The sequence below is a fragment of the Stegastes partitus genome, unplaced genomic scaffold (assembly GCF_000690725.1).
Source record: "Stegastes partitus isolate 25-593 unplaced genomic scaffold, Stegastes_partitus-1.0.2 Scaffold406, whole genome shotgun sequence".
NCBI classification, from domain to species: domain Eukaryota; kingdom Metazoa; phylum Chordata; class Actinopteri; family Pomacentridae; genus Stegastes; species Stegastes partitus.
In genome coordinates this window covers 250076-268304 of record NW_007578137.1, presented here as the reverse complement: position 1 = coordinate 268304, position 18229 = coordinate 250076, and the positions used below count along the sequence as shown (strand labels likewise).

The window sequence follows — 18229 nt, the reverse complement described above, 5'->3', positions numbered from 1 at the left end:
GAGAGAGAGAGAGAGAAAGAGAGGGAGAGCTTTGAAAGGACGGCTTCTGTGAACACGTATGCGTTTGTGCTCAGTGTGTGTTTTGTGTATGCGAGTGTGGGTGAGTGAACGCATCTTAAGGGAGGTCATTATCATTTCTATCTGTATGAATCCGGTCTTATTAGTGAGGAAAAGTCCTTCCATCAGCAGGTTTGGGAGATAGGCCTAGACCGGGTGGACAGAGCGCACAGACAAGGCCAGGAGGAGTGCAGGCACAAAGAAGGGAGGGCAGGATGGAGGAAAGGACCAAAGCTTTGTAACAACAAACGGTAAAAATAAAAAATAAAAACAGTTCATTTGGGCGCACTCATTTGGCTTGCAAGCTCGGTTGTTGTTTTTTTCCTTGTGATTGCATCACAAATAATATGTCAGATCCAGAAAGTATAGCTTAGCGTACTTCCTAAAGAAACAATACAAATTCTATTAATCCTTTGAGGGACTTTAATTGTTTGTTTTTATTGGTTTTGTTTTTTTGTCACAATGTGATATATTTCAGAATCTAATGACCTGGAACCTTCCTTCATGGTTCCTTTTTTGCTTACTTGCATATTTGCAACTTCTTCACCTGTTTATTCACTCCTTACTCTAATAGATAATTAAGAAAAACAAGGCAATGCAATAAAAAAAAAAAACAACTCACCGTGCCATACAAAGTTCTAGATGACTACACGTCTAACTGTGCAAATTTCAACCAGCAGATTCACATATTATTCCTGCTTCTTTCTTTATACTCTTTTATCTCATCTTCTCCCCCCTTTTAGTTTCTTTATTAGGCATTACTGTAATTAAGCCATTTATGTGTAATATTGTGTTCATTATGTGTTTTTTTCCCACACATATCACTCGGTGTGAGTGTGTGTGCATGCACGCGCAAGCCTCCAACTGCGACATTGCCCTTTAATGCGCCCATAAAGCAGGGCCTCATTTCCCCTCTCAGGCCTAAGGATAAATTACAGCCACTCCCCAGGGACTAGGCATCCCTATCAGGCTGCAAGCAGCATATCACTGCACTCTCTGTGCTACACAGAAAGAAATGAGGTACTTTTTTTGCCTGAATGACTCTAGAATACAGCACTATAGCACAAGGCTCAGTGTGCAGTGCGTGTGTATGTGTATGTGTGTATGTGTATGTGTGTATGTGCACATGTGATTTTGGTAAATTCTGTGCCAATACGTGTGAGTCATAGTTTAAAATAAGCCCAGATGTGGATGTGATTGTGTGGTTGCATGTGTGTGTGTGCATGTGACCATTTGTGTGTTTAAGTGCAGTTCCAGACAGAATGGCAGACAGTTGTAACGCTTCCCATTATTGCCATCATTATAGGGTACGAGGGCTGTCCAAAATGTGTGTGTGCATGAGTGCATTGTGTGTATTTGTGTGTGCATTTAGCCTATGTGCTTGCCCAGACTACTATAAGCACTGCCATTAAGCCCATCACTATGGGACACTGGGGGCATTGGGTCCTTCATTGGACAGTTCAGCGCCATCATCATCAAATGCACTATCAAGCAAATTACCACATTACATTTTAACGCATTTTTCTGTGCTGCACCTAAATAACTTATTCCACAACAAAAGGGGCAGAAAAATGGTGGGTGTCAGCTGCATCAGTTCAACCCCTCCTTCTCCTTTATTTCCTCTATAAGTCTCTCTTTCTCTCACCCCCATTGCTCTCATTTTCTGGCTCACAGTCTCTCAGACACATCAGTTATTCAATACTTAAGTTGGCTGGCGTCATAGTGAAACATAGGATAGAAATTACACAACTAGCTGAGAATTTAGGAGGTGGGGATGCAGAGGCAACTGGTCATCAAGCAGGCATTACTCAGCTTAGTTTGCCAAGTCATTATATACACACATACACACAAATACACACACACACACACGCACACACACGGTGGGGATTTTTACTTCTCTCCCTCTCCCTATTATTCACACATACAGTTGCAGGTCCCTCCTCCTGAGCAGCAGTGGATGAAGAGCGCGAAAGAATAAACAATGGTGCCCTCAGAGGGCTCGAGTATCGATGAATGGATCCAACTAAACTGTTATCAGTGCAAACACAAACACAAGGATAGACCGACAGATTGGACAGTTGAGGCACAGCGAGAGACAGGCATGGAGAGGAAAGAAAAGGACAAATAAGTATACTGAAAGAAAGACAGAAATATGGGTATATATATGGCAGATGGAAAATTTGTGAAAGTGGAAAAAAGTTGTGAGGAAGAAAGAAAAGATTGGTAAACACATATTGACGAGGGAGACAGGACGGGAGACAATGGGCATCTCAATGACAGAGGGAGCTCGTAGAAGATGCTGGAGGAAGAGAAAGATTATAAAATATAAAGCAGAAGAGAGGGTAGTAAACCTACAGAAAAAAATTAAAGTGGAAAAAAGGAGAGCAATAGAAAAATAGGGTAGAAAAAAAGAAAAAAGGGAGGAGGGAGAGCAACATAGAAAATGAGAGATTCAACATTTAAACTCTGAATGCAGGGCAAGATAATTGTCTCCTGGCACTTCTTTCCAAGTGGGTGGGTGTTTGTACTGATCACTTTAAGATATCATTTATAAAACCATAAAACCGTAAACCTTTTATTGGAGCTCAGACAATTATGAGATGGAAAAATTACTCGTCAATTAGTGACATCTGATCCCGCAAAAAAGAAACCAGAAAATTTCCTTTTGTCTCATTAGTGACCTTTAAAAAAGCATGCCGCTTATTAGAGTTGTACACAGTTTTTGGCATGGTTGGTGCGTGTGTGTGTGTGTCTTTGTGTGCATACTAGTCCAGCTGTCTTGACTTCACACTGTCCACAGATTGTTCCCTTCAGTCTGTTTTTTCTTCGAAGACCACTGGTGGAGAGTTGAAGCGGAGGTGGTGATAGAGGTGAGGCTAAAAAGAGCATGCACACTGCTGTTTACACTTGGCAGGAAGATCTAATTAAATATTATTGACATTAAAACAATATTTATGTAATTGACTACCTGCATAGTCCAACTGACAAACAGAGAGAGAAGCATGAGGACAGTGTCAAAAATACAGTATGTACAGCATATCTTTAATTTTTTTTTACAGGTTTTTTGCCAAAATCATTAACAGATAACAAGCTTAAGAAAAAATAAATAAAACTAGCTGGACTACTGTGGAATGTATGATAGCAAATAACAAAAAAGCTAAAGGCTAAAGCCCATGTTATAATTATGACACAAACCAAAGACTGTCCTTGTAAAGTTGCATTTACAGTTGCTGTTTATGTATAACACATCGCACCACCACATTTTGAAACATTTTGATTCAAGGTGTGAATTATTGCCTGGGGCATGTTCAAAACATTAATAATTCTGCCAAGGCTGGTTAATGGTTAGAGAGATCGGTCTTTAACTAGAGAACCCGTCAGTCTGGCACCTGTGATTGCAAGTATTCTCCTTACTGAAGGAACCATGAATACGACACTGGAGCTCTACCAGTTCCCAAGGTGCTGCTTTGTAGCTGACCTTGATTATTGAGGGTGACATGGAGGGTTTAAAGAATTTCAGTAAAGGGTTCAAAGTCAAGGGTTTTGGAGTACACATCTGTGTCAAGTCTACCTGATGCATGTCTCTGATATTTGAATCTCAAGCTGTGGCTGTCAACCTCTCACCTGTCGGTGGTTCGTCCTTCAACACTCGAATCTTCAGTTTGCCTGCTGACAGCTGTTGAGGAGGCACACAGAGTTACAAATCAGCAGCAATAGTTTGTGTAAGCTCTCAGCTCACAAACAGTCCTCCACATTTATTTTGTGTTTGTATACTGTATGTAGGTGTAAGTAAGAATGCGAACCACTCTGTGTTCATATATAACTAATAATAACAATATAATAATAAAAAATAAACTTTATTTATCCAGCACTTCTCAAAAACGTTACAAAGTGCTTCACAAGGTTGAACCAGAATTAAAACATTCATTTGCTTCTGACATTCCAGAATATTTTTATGTACAAATAAATAAATACATAATGTCTCTTTAGTTTTCTCTTTAGTTTTATCAACTGACTTGAACACAACAACTTAAAGTCTCTCGTTGGTATGTTTTGAATGCACCGCATTTTGGCATTGGTAAATGGTGTATTCATTATATTATTAAGATTTAGTTTTAAATTAAGACAGACTAGTCTATGGTTATTGCCTCTCAGAGACAATCAGCATGTTTGATAACCATTCTACGTTTAAAGGTCATTATAAACTTACAATCCAAATGTTTTTTTCTAGCGTAAACTCAAAGTCCTTAGAGCTTCTCCTCTGAGATTAAGGGTGCTAATTTCTTAAATCAACGGGAAGGTGCAAAGAGCAGTTTTTAATCCGCTATATACTGTGCATTAAAAGAGTGATAGCATGCTTTGGATATTTTCATGACTGAGGGCACATGATGCATGCAGTAAGTAGATGCCTTAAAGCAGTAATTAGGAGACAGCTATTACAGTGCAGGTGACTCTTAAGGTCATAACTCACAAGCAATAGCTTCTCAGGGAAAGAATCAGGCCATGCCATAATCATCTTCCATCAATGACATTTGTGAATAACATGGTTAGTGACTGAATCAGAGTCAATACGATAACGCAAACAGAAAAGTAAGTTTATACTCAAAAATAATACATGCATCCAAAGACAAATTGGTAGACTGTTTCTGTACCTTTTGGAGTTTGTTCTCCATGTTCTTCATAGAGCTGTTAGTCGGAGAATTGCTGCTTAAAGAACCACATTGTCCAGACATCCATCTAAACCTTCTTGATTGTCTACAGAGACAGACAAAGTTAGAGAATGGGAGTTTTTCTTTGCAAATTAGCAATCTTGAAATACCACTCCCTTGAACTTGACATGCATAGCTCATCAACAGTATCACAGCTTTGATTTCTTTAAAAAAAAAAATAAAAAAAATAAAAGAGAAGCTGTGAATACATCTGTTTCTGTCCTTGATTTGATTTATCTTTTATATTCAGAAGTCATTCTAATATTTATTCTCCATCAGAAGATTTGAGTATAGCAGCCAAAAATATAACAATCACAGTCCTTTATGAACACCAAAATGCAACGCAGGCACAGACACATATGTCAAACAAAGAGCGACATTGTTATTGAAAAATTCCAATTATTGTGTATCTGAGGGATTTGGTATATCTGTTCACACAGTATATAGTATACCAGTAAAGCACAGTATATGGAGAAGATACATTGTTTGTTTGTGCACATTTACTGTAAATATTAATAAATAAAACCTCATACTTCTCAGGCTGTATTTGACTTTACTTGATTTAGCAACAAAATACAAACACGTCATTCCTGTGTTTTTGAAAAGCAGGCCAAATGTAATAAAAGTCAGAGTGCTTAAGATGAGTCAGTATGTTAATAACAGTTCTGGACTTTAGGAAGAAAGAGAAGGAATGTGAGGGGAAAAGCTGTATAAGTAAGTATGAAAAAGGTACAACAGCCCCACATAACTACATTCCCACTCATCACCAAGTTTCTCACCTTCAAACTGTCAAAATAAATAAATTACTTGTAAAATCATTTGGTTCCAATAAACAGAACAGATGTTCAATGTTTATCACAACATGGCCCATTTGTTGTTTTGGGACTCAGAACAGCGAGGAAAAACACTACCATGTGCGTTTAGATCAACAAAAACTTTGGCTTTTCCAACATAAATTATTACTAAAATTTCACAAAGCATAATGTAGTCTAATAACGAAGATGTTTTTCTTCCTCGTCATTGAAGACAACTGAGGCCTTTTCAGGATACTGGATACAAGGACATTTACAGTCAGCTTATACAGCTGTTAACTATAAATCAAAATGTATACACTTAAAAACAAATAACAGTGCGAAATGGCCAAAAATAAATAAATAAATAGGAAATGCACAGAGGCCCTCAAGAAAAACATAAAAGACAAGTCTGCGGTTGATTCATTAACATGGACATTAACACAGAAAAACTGTGCAGCAATAGTCATAAAAATTGTGAGTGTCAGAGCCACAATCCAGGACGAAACAAAGCATTCAAGAAATCATACCAGTGGCTAGAAAAGGCCAACCTGAAGGACAGCACAGAAGCCTTGATCATGGCAGCACAAGAACAGGCCCTGAGCACCAGATCCATGGAGGCAGCTGTCTACCATAGCAGACAGGACATCAGGTGCAGACTGTGCAAAGAGGCCCTTGAGACAGTCCAGCATATAGCTACAGGATGCAAGATGCAAACTGGGACAGTGTACACCGAGAGGCACAGCCAAGTGAGTGGGATAATGTACAGGAACATCTGTGTTGAGTACACACTAAAAGTCCCCTAGTCCCGACAGGACACACCACCAAAAGTGGCTGAGAACAATATATAAGATCCTGTGGGACCTCAAGCTCCAGACCGACAAGCAGCTGCTGGCTAACTAAACAGACATAGTGGTGGTTGACAAGGAGCAGAGCAGGACAGTTGTGATAAATGTGGCAATCTAAGTTGACAGTAACATCAGGAGAAAAGAGCACAAAAAGCTTGAGAAGTACCAGGGGCTGAAGGACCAACTAGAACTGTGGAAGGTGATGGCCAAGGTCCTCAAGTAATGGCCACTCTCTTCACTGTGGAGTTGCCAGTGTGTACAGGCCTGGGTAGTTTGAAATCTACCAACATGTCTTTGGTTTTCTAAGCAGATTTGTTATTCTGTGGGACCCACTGATACATAATTGGTATTGGGTCAGATGGCATGCTCATGTACAATACTCATGTAAGCAAAACTCCTGCACAACACACTCAATATCACTTTGCAGCATTATTAAATGGTTTTGGAGATATTTTAATGTAAGTAAATATGGCTAACGCTAAAGCAGACTGCTGGCTCTGTTCCACTAAATTATCAAGAGGTAGAGTTGATTTGTTGTTGATTTGTCAGCCCACGCAACACAAAACTATGATGTTCAAAGTGTTTGCTAATGCTAGCAGCAGAAGGCAGCAACAACTGACTTTGCAGCATACACTGGAAAAGAGAGTAAATGTTTAGAGACAACCCAAGACAGTAATGTCATTTATCTACGATAGTTCAGGACTCAGTTGCCTCTTTGGTTTTCTGAGGTCCAGGTGTGAGATTTTAAGCCATTAAAATCGTAAAGAAACCATCTTACCAAATGATAAAGCACATTCTTCTGCCTCAGTACTTATATTTGGATGAGCAGTGTCTGCCTATTGTTTCTCATTGGCTTCACAGCATAGTAGATTCATGTGAATTTAACTTCCCAGCAGGTCTTACTACGTGAAAAGTAGTTGGTAAACTGCAGCACAAGTTAAAGCAAGTGTGGTCTTTAGATGTTTTTATGGTAATGGTGATGTTTATGGTAGAAAAATTGCATTATTATAAAAGATTCTTATCAGTATTCCATATCAACAAGTACCAAAATGTAAGTATTTGGACTGAAAAATACTTGACCATAGTATTTCACCACATCACCTATCATAGATGTATCATTGGCAAGCTTAATAATCATATTCAAGTTATACGTGCACAACAGGGGTCATCAAAGTGAAGAGTGAAAGGACTGAACAAGAGCCCGTGGGGGAGGTAATGCTCAGTCTAATGATGCCCGAGGTTGCTGACTTTGACAGCCTGTGGTCTATCAGTCAGAAAGTCCAAAATCACATCACACAGGAGGTTGTTGAAGCTGAGTAGTTTCATCTGTTCAAACAGCTTTGGTGAGATGGTGGTATTAACAGCAAAGCTTAAGCCCTAAAAGCACATAGGTGTGTCTTTTGTGTTAGCAAAGTGTGGAGCACAATGGAGATGGCATCCTCTGTGGCTCGGTTAGGTTCGAATGTAGACTGAAGGGGTTGTGTGTGCTGGTTTTACATCTGGATACCACACGCTCCAAGAGTTTCATGACAGTGGAAGTCAGTGCTATTGGGCGACAATCATTAAGACATGTCAACGCGGATTTCTTGGGAATAGGAATGATGGTGGCAGACATCGGGGGGGCCTGATGCAGGGAGATGTTAAAGATTGTTAGCAGATTTGCCAGCTGGTTTGGCATCCTCTGAGAACGCAACCTACAATGTTGTCGGCACCCATTGCTTTGTGAGGCTTCACTCTAGGAAGAGTGCTCCTCACTTCAGCTGTGATTAGACAGAGTGCTTGTTCATCTGTCTGAGCAAGTTTCTTGCTTGGAGGACGGTTGTTGAGATCCTCAAAGTGTGCATAAAAGTTGCTAAGCCTATCAGCAAGCATTCTATGGCTGTTGTCGGCCTGCAGGGTTAGTTTGTGGCCAGAGAGGAGACCCTGCCACATACACCAGGTGTCTCCTGTGTTACAGAAAAGGTAGTGTATTTTCTGTGCTTGGGTCCATTTTATCTTCCAGATCATCCTAGACAGATTTACACTCGCAGTCCTGAGTTCTGCTTCATTACCCACTTTAAAAGCAGTCTCCATGGTTTTCAGTTGTACACACACCTTTGCTGTGAGTCAAGATGACAGTGACATCCTCTACACATTTGCTTATCTAGTTGGTTAAAGTGTCTGTACATCCCTCAATGTTGACATTTTCTTCTGAGGTAGCTAAACATTTCCCAGCATTCTTACAGAAGTTCTGTATTGCGAGTGTGGCTCCGTCTGACTGAGTTGTTCCCGGCAAGGTTGTGTCTGTCCCAACACTGTGGTCCAAGAAGGAAAGAGTCTTCTTGGTGTGGGATCGGTGTTATTAACAGAGAAGCAGGCGAGGTAATGGTTTTATAAAGCCCATGGATTATGGTGTAAACCAGGTTGATGCCGGTGTCACCTCTTTTTGGGAAGTCCACAAGGTGGTAGGATTTAGGCACAACAGTTTTCCTCACCAAAAAAACAAACATGAAAGGTTACAGGGATTATATCTGCACACGCAGACATAGATGCAGGTGCAAACATGAACATGAATGGAAATGTGCAAACACGTGGGTGCACATTTGCTCACATGCACACACACACATACACTCATGCAGGACACTCCTGTCAGTTGCAGAAAGTGAAGAACTGTGAAGGGATCCTCATTTAGGTGAGAGTTATTCATGCTCATGTTGTTGAATTATTTATGCTATTTATGCTATTGTGATGTCGGGTTGTCTTTGAAAGAAGTTTATTTTGGACTGAGCTGGCAGCCTGTCAAGGCACAGGAACTCAGATTTTGAATCTCTATGAGTGTGTATGTGATGGCAAGAGTTGCCAACACCCCTGATGCTGTCGCTGTGCTGTGCTGACACTGAGGGTGGGCGTTAGATAATCATCCCAGCGACATCACCAAGGCAACTGGACTGTCGCTAAGGGAGACAGTTGAGGCACACCCCTGTCGGTGTAGGATGACATGGTGTCCCCTCAGGACAGGCAACCTGGAGAGATAAAGTGTGTGTCTGTTTGTATATCTCCATGGACTGCATTAGCAAAGATCACATTATCTAATGCACACAGACACACACTAAATTGCACCCACACATATAATGTGCATACATGAGTAAACAAACACTTCAAAATAATATCTTAAAGTTGTTGTAAGAAAAATACAGGTACAGACATGCCCTCACAGTCACTGTTTATCTGTCTTACCAACGCTCTTATACAAACTCACTCACATGCACAAACACACACATACACACACGCACGTCCATCTCAGTGCAGCCAGTGTATTGACTATGAGTTTAAACAGCATAGCAAAGTTCTTTTCAAACACTTTTAGCTAATAACAGCATCAATGTGCTTTTATGAGTGTGTGTGTGTTTTGGTGCTATGATCTATGATGGGAGTTGCAGTGGGCTTTTAGAGGATTAAGACTTAGCTTTAGGGTTAAAGTTTCAGTAAGGTTTCAGTAGGAGTAAGGGTTAGACACTTAGCTGTGATGGTAAAGGTTAGGTGTGAGGCCAGGAAATGTATCATTTCAGGAAGGGTCCTCACACAAATAGATGTACAAATATGCAATGCGGTCAGAGAGACATGTAACATGAAGAAAAATCAAAAGACACACATGCACACACCACAATCTCACATTGCTGTCCACCTTTCACTGTTGAGTAGATAGATAGCTGATGACACCCTCTGTGTCACAACTTTAATATTGGAAACAAACATCACAACACCACACGAAACGCTACTTTGTCAAAAAGCATTTCTTCATCACAGTCAAAGCAGAGGAAACACACTGAGGAGTACAATTTCACATCAGCTCAGAGCAAACTCATATTTCTAAACAATATACAGATATATTGCAATGAAAGGAGAAGAATCGGCCAGTGATTCAGTGTTAACCGTAGGCAAACACCACCTGTCAGTCCTGGGCACACTCAAGCCTGGGACATATGCCTAAACACATGCGTGGCTGTCACCTTTAACTGACCCATCTCACCCAAAGGGAAAGGTAATAACATCTGCGTCCCCCACGCACACATGCAAATGCAGGCACACTTTGTAGTCTAATGCCAAAGTAATCGTCTCAATACCCTCTCAGTGTGAGGCAGGAGGACGCAACAAAAACAGAAAGCAGTGAGGGGAGAGAGAAACTTTCCCAAGGCAAAAAACAATTCAGACATAAAATGCTATAAAGGCAAACAATCCCACATTTTGGTCCAGCATGAGTAGTGTCAGATTACAGGGTCAAACTAAATTTAAAAAAGAATAGGGGGAAAAAAAGATGACTAAAAAGAGGCTGTGGATAGAATGAGAAGCTCTGCAAGGAGGCAACAAATGAAGAAGTAAAAAAGACCTTAACTGTACATTTAAATAAGAGGAGAGTCAGTGCTCGTGAGCTGTAAGGCCTGAAGACAAAGCTACATTAAACCTGTGACTCGGGCAAGCCACAACAGAGAATGATGTACTGTGTTTGCCCCAAGCTGCTGCTCTGGCTTTATTATCGCCTGTGTACCTTTCACAAACTGATTATACCTCCCCCCAGCAAACTGAATTTGTTCAACTACTCTTTGGATGCATACATGAGACTGCGTGTGTCTGTGTGAAGCCCAACTCTCAGACAAAGATGAACAATTCATCTGCTCTGAGATCTAACAGACAGTGAGAGGAAAAAACAGGTTGGTACCTGACGCACAGTACTATGCACAGCCTGAGAAAAAAAATCACAGCTTGAAAATATACAGTAAAGGCTTGTCAAAGAGACACTTGCTCTGAGAAGAACTGATTAACTGATTAACCACAACAGTCAAGCCTCCATCTTTGTCTGCTTTTTGCCACATCAGTCAGATAGGAACAAATGAGAAACAGTTTCATCTCTGTCATTAGAGGTGTAAAAAATAATTAGTTCAAACTGTTAAGTTCGGTTCCACATCTAAAAACACTGCAGCATCACTACACACAGCTTTTGGGCTAAAAGTAGGCGGGGAATGTAGCTATATTAATGTGGAAACAGTCATATTTGAGTAGCTAATATTGTAATTTACTCCATGACTGCTCCTCTTCAGTCTGTGTTCATGTGTTTTCACAAACTCCTCAAAAATTGTTCTTCTGCTTTCCGTCCTATTCTGTTCACTGTGTGCACTGTCCTATGAGAAATGCTGACCAACAGGCAGAAAATACACAACACAAACGGGATAAATTAATATATGGCAGTCATACAATACATTAAACTTGAAAGGCAGTACAGGTAGCACAGTTAATTTTCTCAGCCATCACAAGTGACACGGAGGACATGCTGTGAGTGACAGAGTCCCTGCCTCTCCTTCATCTGTTCCCAAATGTGAAAGGTGTTAAAATGTTCTACTTTGCGCTCTGCACAGAGAAGACTGATTAGTGACACCACTGCACATGAAAACAAGCTAGCAAACCATTACTAATCAGCAATGGCATGTCTATAAGGAAAGGTTGCCCAATTTATTTTCTAAACAGGACAGTGAAAATATTTCTAAATATTATTTTCTCTGTTACCAGACACCTCTCAGCCATCACACAAAGCACACTATTTCATCTGTTTAGACTTTTTAGTTGGGCCAGCTGAGTCTTTCTCCTACCTTCACACACTTCCTCTCACACATACACAAACTCTTGCTATATATTTTTGCCTCTTTCAAGCTTGTGCATACACAAATATAAAATCTTTCTCAAACTAGCTGTGGAGTATACTGCAATATTTCAAAGACACAGAGCTTGAACAGGATTCCTGTAGCAGACTTGAATACATCTTTACTGATTAAAGTACACAAATCATAGAGAACTAAAAACAAGAAATTAAAATAGTAGTACACTCTGTAATTTACAGTGTTAAAAACACACGTACACACAAATACAAATACCATTATTTATGGAGGGCCGGTATCAAAAATACACACAGGCAGCCGGGTACACATCTTGTCATATCTTGGGCCCAGTGGAGCAATAAATGTTGCAGTATTTCAGTGTGACAGAAAACACTGTGTTTATGTGCTTATCATTTGTGCAGCCTGGACTAGATGGCCCTCTTCCCATACTAATATATGGCTTCTTAATTAGAGCTCCACTGAAAAAACTAAGGAGGAGCCTACTCATATACAAGGACATAAACACAAACAACACGTTTCCTTAAATGATGAATATGCTGCATATCAAGCTGATGATGTATTGTGTGATATGAAACAAGATAAATTCATCACATGAAAACATTGTCTTACATCATAACTCTCAATAACTGATCTTGTAGATGGCTGGGTTGGCCTTTAAATGTATATTTGCGTGCATGTATACGCTTCTGGCATTTATTATTTGAAGGAGTCAGTGTATAAAATAAAGACCTTGCCTCTCCTTAAAGCTATCCCTGAGTTATATGCTTATATATTGTGATGTACATAATGGTATGTTTTCCATAACTTCACACGGCCAATACATCTCCGAGTTATTAATGAAATGAATGAAATGCGGTGAACTGGGAGCAGAGAATAAAACAGTCTCATTAATAACCAGTGTTTGTTTTCATTCTGCACATTAATTTCCTGCTCACGTAAGCTAGAATGCCCCTAAATCTGAATTTGTTGGATAATAGTCATATTATTGGGCCAGGTACATATTCTGTAATGAAATAGGAAAAGAAATACTACTTTCTGTGTCTGTGTAATTGAATGAGCTATCTAATCCATTTTAAATAATGTGAAGATATGCATGTAAGATGTTTAGTATTTTTAATAGTCATTCACACAGACACTAGCATATAAAACAGTAATGGGTCAGTACTGTTTTTTGTGGCATACATCTCTGTTCATTATGCGTACACTGTTGCACTCTATTTTAACATGGTATGAACACTAATGTACAATCAAAATTTTTATTGCAAAATGTAGACAAAATTAGAAGACATATATAGTGTGTATGCATGTGTGTTGTGTTTCCTGGTATTACTCATATTGTGGAGACATAAATCTTTGTAGAGTCCCATTGTGGGGACCCGCCTCCCATGTAGGGACAAAAACGAGTCCCCATGATGCAAATAGTTAAATTTAAGCATGAACACTTATATATGGCATATGGTTAGGTTTAGGCTAAGTTTAGGCTAAACTGAGATTTGGATAAATGTAAATAACAAGGAAGTGAGTGTAAGTCAATACACTGTCCTCTGAAGTGATGGGAACTTCAGAGTGTGAGTACGTTGATGCCGCCTCTCAGTGTGCCAGCATTTTCCATATAATTAATTCATGCCTGATGCCATGAATCAGTCACCGCAGACGTGGCCCAGTACGTCACTGACACATATTTACAACCACTTTTAGAAGCTGTTTATCATCTTTTGTATGACCCACTGTTTATTGTCAAAACAGGATAGACAAGCAGAACAGACAAAACTGTTTTGTCACAATGACACCTATCATTTTTAAATTCACCAGTGGGAACTTGGACAGAGAACTGGCAACCAGCAGAGAAGTTTGTTTCAATTGCTTATGGTCAATTTCCACAGTGACTAGTCAATTTTATTACCTGCATCCTTGACCTGTGATAGAAGGAAAACATTTAAGGTTCAACTCAAAAAAAAGGAGATCACACAATGTTCCTCGGCATGTTTAGCCAAGACTGGGAGACTACAAAGGTCTGTGGTAAATATGCAAAAAGAAAAAAGAAAACTGTGAAATATACTAAACAGGATTTGGGGGGAAAAAAGGCTTATAGTTTAAATTATTTGTTTAACCCTGTAGGTGCAAAACAACAAAGAAAACATTGACTTCTAATCCATAAATAATGGTAGCATTGTATTATTTGTCAAAAGAGCACCTCTTGTTTTGTTTTTTTCTTTTCGATGACAGACTGTAATTTACAACAATTTCTGACGGAAGGACAGCTGCTTGCAATCTGAATGCTCACTGAACTGTATCATGAGAATAACATACGGTTCATCTGTTTTGAAGAGTGATTTTCACAAGCCTCTGGAACAGCACACATATCTGTGCTGCACTAAAACTTTTAAAGATACTGAAAGTTACAGTACTTCTCACAGTTATCAGGGACTTGTCTAAAACATGTCTTTACCATTGCCTTAGCCTGTCAAAATACAAAAAATAGACAAGTATTTAGAAAAAGCACATATTTTACCACGAAAATTTGAAAAGATTTAGTACACCTGCAATTACGTTAAAGAACTGTGAATGTTAATGTATGATTCAAATAAATAAGAAAAAAAAAACAAAGAACAAAAAACATGAAGTAACTGGTCATGTGATAGTAATTCTACAACCTTTTAAAGCCAATTTTAACATTAAAAGCTATTCTTTAAGTCCTTTTCCTGTTGCTCATTCTTATGCCCTCTGTGTACAACGTCTCATGTTGGGAATGTCAGCCACCCAGTTCAGTGAAAGGAAGTACAGTTGCACACAAGTTCTTGCTCCACTGACCTTTAGAATGGTCCACTACATGGGCATGGACCTACATCATATATGAGTGGCTTTTTCAGGTCTCTGACTGCTCCTTTATTCCTTCCATAGCAACCTTTTCCTGACCTTTATAGGTAGAGAAGTCACTGACCTCCCCCCTCTCTCACTTGGTATCCTCCTCCATCTGTCTCTATTACTCAGTGTCTCCACTTTCTACGTTGCTTGCTCTTTTACAGCTGTTGCAGTTTTTCCCACCTTCTCAGCCTCCCACAATGCATCATGTCTCTCCATTAAACACTTGTTTTGTTCCCCATGTTTCTCAAGTCACTATGTTCATTCTTCATCCTCTCTTGCTTGTACAGACTTTATCTCAGCAGTCCTCTTTTTCATTGTATTGCTTACTGTTCTGTTTTTTTTTGTTTTTTTTAAAGATTATTTTTAGGTATTTTTGCCTTTAATGGATAGTGACAGTGAAGATAGACAGAAAATGTGGGGAAAGGAGCAGGGGGTTGACGTGCAGTCAAGGTCCTGCCAGATAGGAGTCGGAGTGGAGACATTTTTGCACACGTGGTATGAGGTCTAAACATTTGGCTATCTGCTCACACCCCCTCCTCCCTGTTTGGCCTCCTCCTGTTTTTGTCCATATCTCCTCATATGAACGGAGAAAGTGATGTTTTCATTGTAAAGACAGAAAAAAACCAATATAGCTTCAGGGTTTGGAGAAAAAAAATCAATTGAAAAGTATTAAAATCAACTGAACATATTACATGAAAGCCAAAGAAACCAACTTTTCATAGTAACACACCTCAGCCACACACCACAATACAGCCACTTATAAAGACATTTTAAGAGATTCTGCTTATTACTCAGAGTTATAATATTACAAAATCTAGGGTTGCGTGAAGGTGTTAATCTTAGTAATGATGGAATTGTAATATTGGAACACGCTTAATCTAGCACTATGTATCTTGTAGCACTTAATTTGAATGATAATCAGGCATGTGGTGACACTTGCAATGGGTCAAACTGTGGGACAGTCAAAGAGACTGCTAGATGAACACCTCCATCCTTACAGCCTTGAGTTTACAATATAAAATCAGATGATTCAAGTGCAGCAAGACAAAAAGAACTAGATGTACCAAAGCTGAAACTTGATTCAGAAACAGGAATCTCTCCCTTCAAGTTCTTTGTTACAGCCCATCCTGCACATACTGTACTTATTCACTGTCCTATCTTCCGTCCTCCTCCTCTCTTACTCTCTGTTGCTTTCTGGTGTCTTACTTTCATTCTCACCTTCCCACTTTAAATTTCCCCCTATTCCCTTCTCTCCACCTCTCACCAGCCACTGTCCTTCTTCTCTAGGACATTAACTGTAACACCTCATACTCACCCTCTCTCTTCCTTCTCTTTGCTCATGCTGTCTTTCAGTTGTCGCAGTTTCTCCTCCATCTCTTTACTCTCATTAGACAGGGTCACAGTCTCCATTTGCAGTTTTTGCAGGTTCCTATGGCAACATAAACACACGCACATATATGCAGTCAATCAACAACAATCAATCATACAAATGACCTACTTCGTCAGATTGGCCAGCCAGGCTTTCATCAATATGTTCAATTCATCCTCTGCACCCGCAGATCCTTGTTGCTATGACTAATCAATACTTTAATCAATTAGTAACTGGATCAGGGTACCACCAAGCCAGGCATCAATTCAGTCAATTACCTGTTGGCAAATGAGAAACTACAGTGGGAGACTGGACTAAATTTCGCATTGGGTATCATGAAGAAAATAAATAGACTGCACTGAAACAGTGGAATCAAGCTCACAAGTCAAGTCAAGTCAATTTTCAGGCAAGGGTTATCTTGCCTTAAAGTCCATTTTGTGAAATAGCCATTCTCTGAATAGAATTTCAATAGGTACAGATGGAAATAGTATGGCAGCCAAGTAACCCTAATGGGCTTCTACCAAATGCCTTAAATCACATCATTGATCTTATCTCATCTTACCTGGCATTGAGCTTGACAGATTTGGCCTTGTTGTTAGGAAGCACCACAAAGTCATTTAAATTCATGTCTCTTCTTCCCGGTGGCTCAGGTATTCCTCCCATGTCTTTCGCTCTGCTTTTTTACAAAGAGCCTCTTCTGCAATAAAAACCCACAGTAATGGCATAAAACTGGATATCATGCAGCGCCCAGGCTAAATCACACACAGCCATAAATGAATACTGCTGCAGTGAAATGAACAAAATAGCAGGAACACATTTACTCTAGTGAATAAGAGGAAGTTAAAACAAGCAATCCTGTGTGTTTAAATTGTATCTGACAGACTTGTATGGATGATGAATGGTTTCTAGGCAGTAAAAGCCAATTAAGAAAACTAGCCAGTGAGGCAGATATAATAATAGCAACTGAGCTGGTAGCAAAGTGCGTTAGGTGGAGGTGAATGAGCCATTGGAAGTTCTTTTTCAAGCTGGAAAGGCCAGGGAACTCCACTGGTTAAAGTAGCCATATGAAACATTTGCCAACCAGATTGTAAAACCACAAGTGTACAATCTACCACAGATTAAAATCAGAATCTTAATGAAAACTCAGCTTGCATGATGACAGACTTTTCTACAAGAACACATTTTAGGAAAAGCACAGGTGAAAGTAATAGCATAACTGATGGCTTAGTCAAATTTAAGTGCCCATGGAAGCTTTACCAGCAGTGGTGTTGTTAGGCTGGGTAACCCGAGCATTACAGTCCCAAATGGCGTATAATTAGTCCTGTTTTTTTTGTTTTTTTTTACAGAAATATGAACAATGAAGAATAGCCCCAGATCAATTCATCTTTTACTTCAATCATGCATTCAAGAACTGGAAAATGTTATTAAATGGTTCATCAAAATCACAAGGAGCCTACGTTTTAGGTTCTTTGTGCGTCATTCAAGCAACAGATTCACTTCATGCTACTTGCCAATTGTGCATTTTTGTGTAACCACATGTGAGAGAGCACACCAGTTACGGGGCTTGTCATTGATGGAATCTGGTGGCTGTATTCACTAAGGCAAGTGGAAAACCTTGGATATAAGAAGCGCTTTCAAAAAGAAATGAAGGCAACGAGGCACAGGTGTGCCAAGGGTAGGTGAATGCAGAGTCATCTCATGTTGCTGTAGCAGCAGATGAGTCAGGACACGACAGTGACACTGCTACTTCTACTCACGTTCAGGTTGGTAAAGAAGAAAGCTCTTTAGCTGCCAAACTAATCGAGCTCAGTCATTCTCAAGCTTTTTTTTCACAAGGCTTATGAAAATACATTTTTCTAAGATACACCTTTACATATGGTTATAGCTGTGTAAATCATCAAAAATTCTACTAATTTCAAGGAACACAGTTTCTGCTCTCATT

The 18229-nt window shown here is 39.6% G+C and overlaps 1 protein-coding gene across 1 annotated transcript in view; it reads right to left on the bottom strand.

Moving 5' to 3' along the window:
• zbbx (zinc finger, B-box domain containing) overlaps nucleotides 1-16950 on the bottom strand; it is a 46062-nt gene extending 29112 nt beyond the window's left edge. Inside the window, exons 1-5 of the mRNA XM_008285526.1 lie at nucleotides 16850-16950; nucleotides 16234-16347; nucleotides 4710-4812; nucleotides 3682-3733; nucleotides 2824-2933 (exon numbers count right to left, since the gene is read on the bottom strand). Coding sequence (XP_008283748.1) covers nucleotides 2824-2933; nucleotides 3682-3733; nucleotides 4710-4812; nucleotides 16234-16347; nucleotides 16850-16950 — 480 coding nt within the window. The remainder of the gene's footprint in view (nucleotides 1-2823; nucleotides 2934-3681; nucleotides 3734-4709; nucleotides 4813-16233; nucleotides 16348-16849) is intronic.
• Between the last annotated feature and the right edge of the window lie 1279 nt (nucleotides 16951-18229).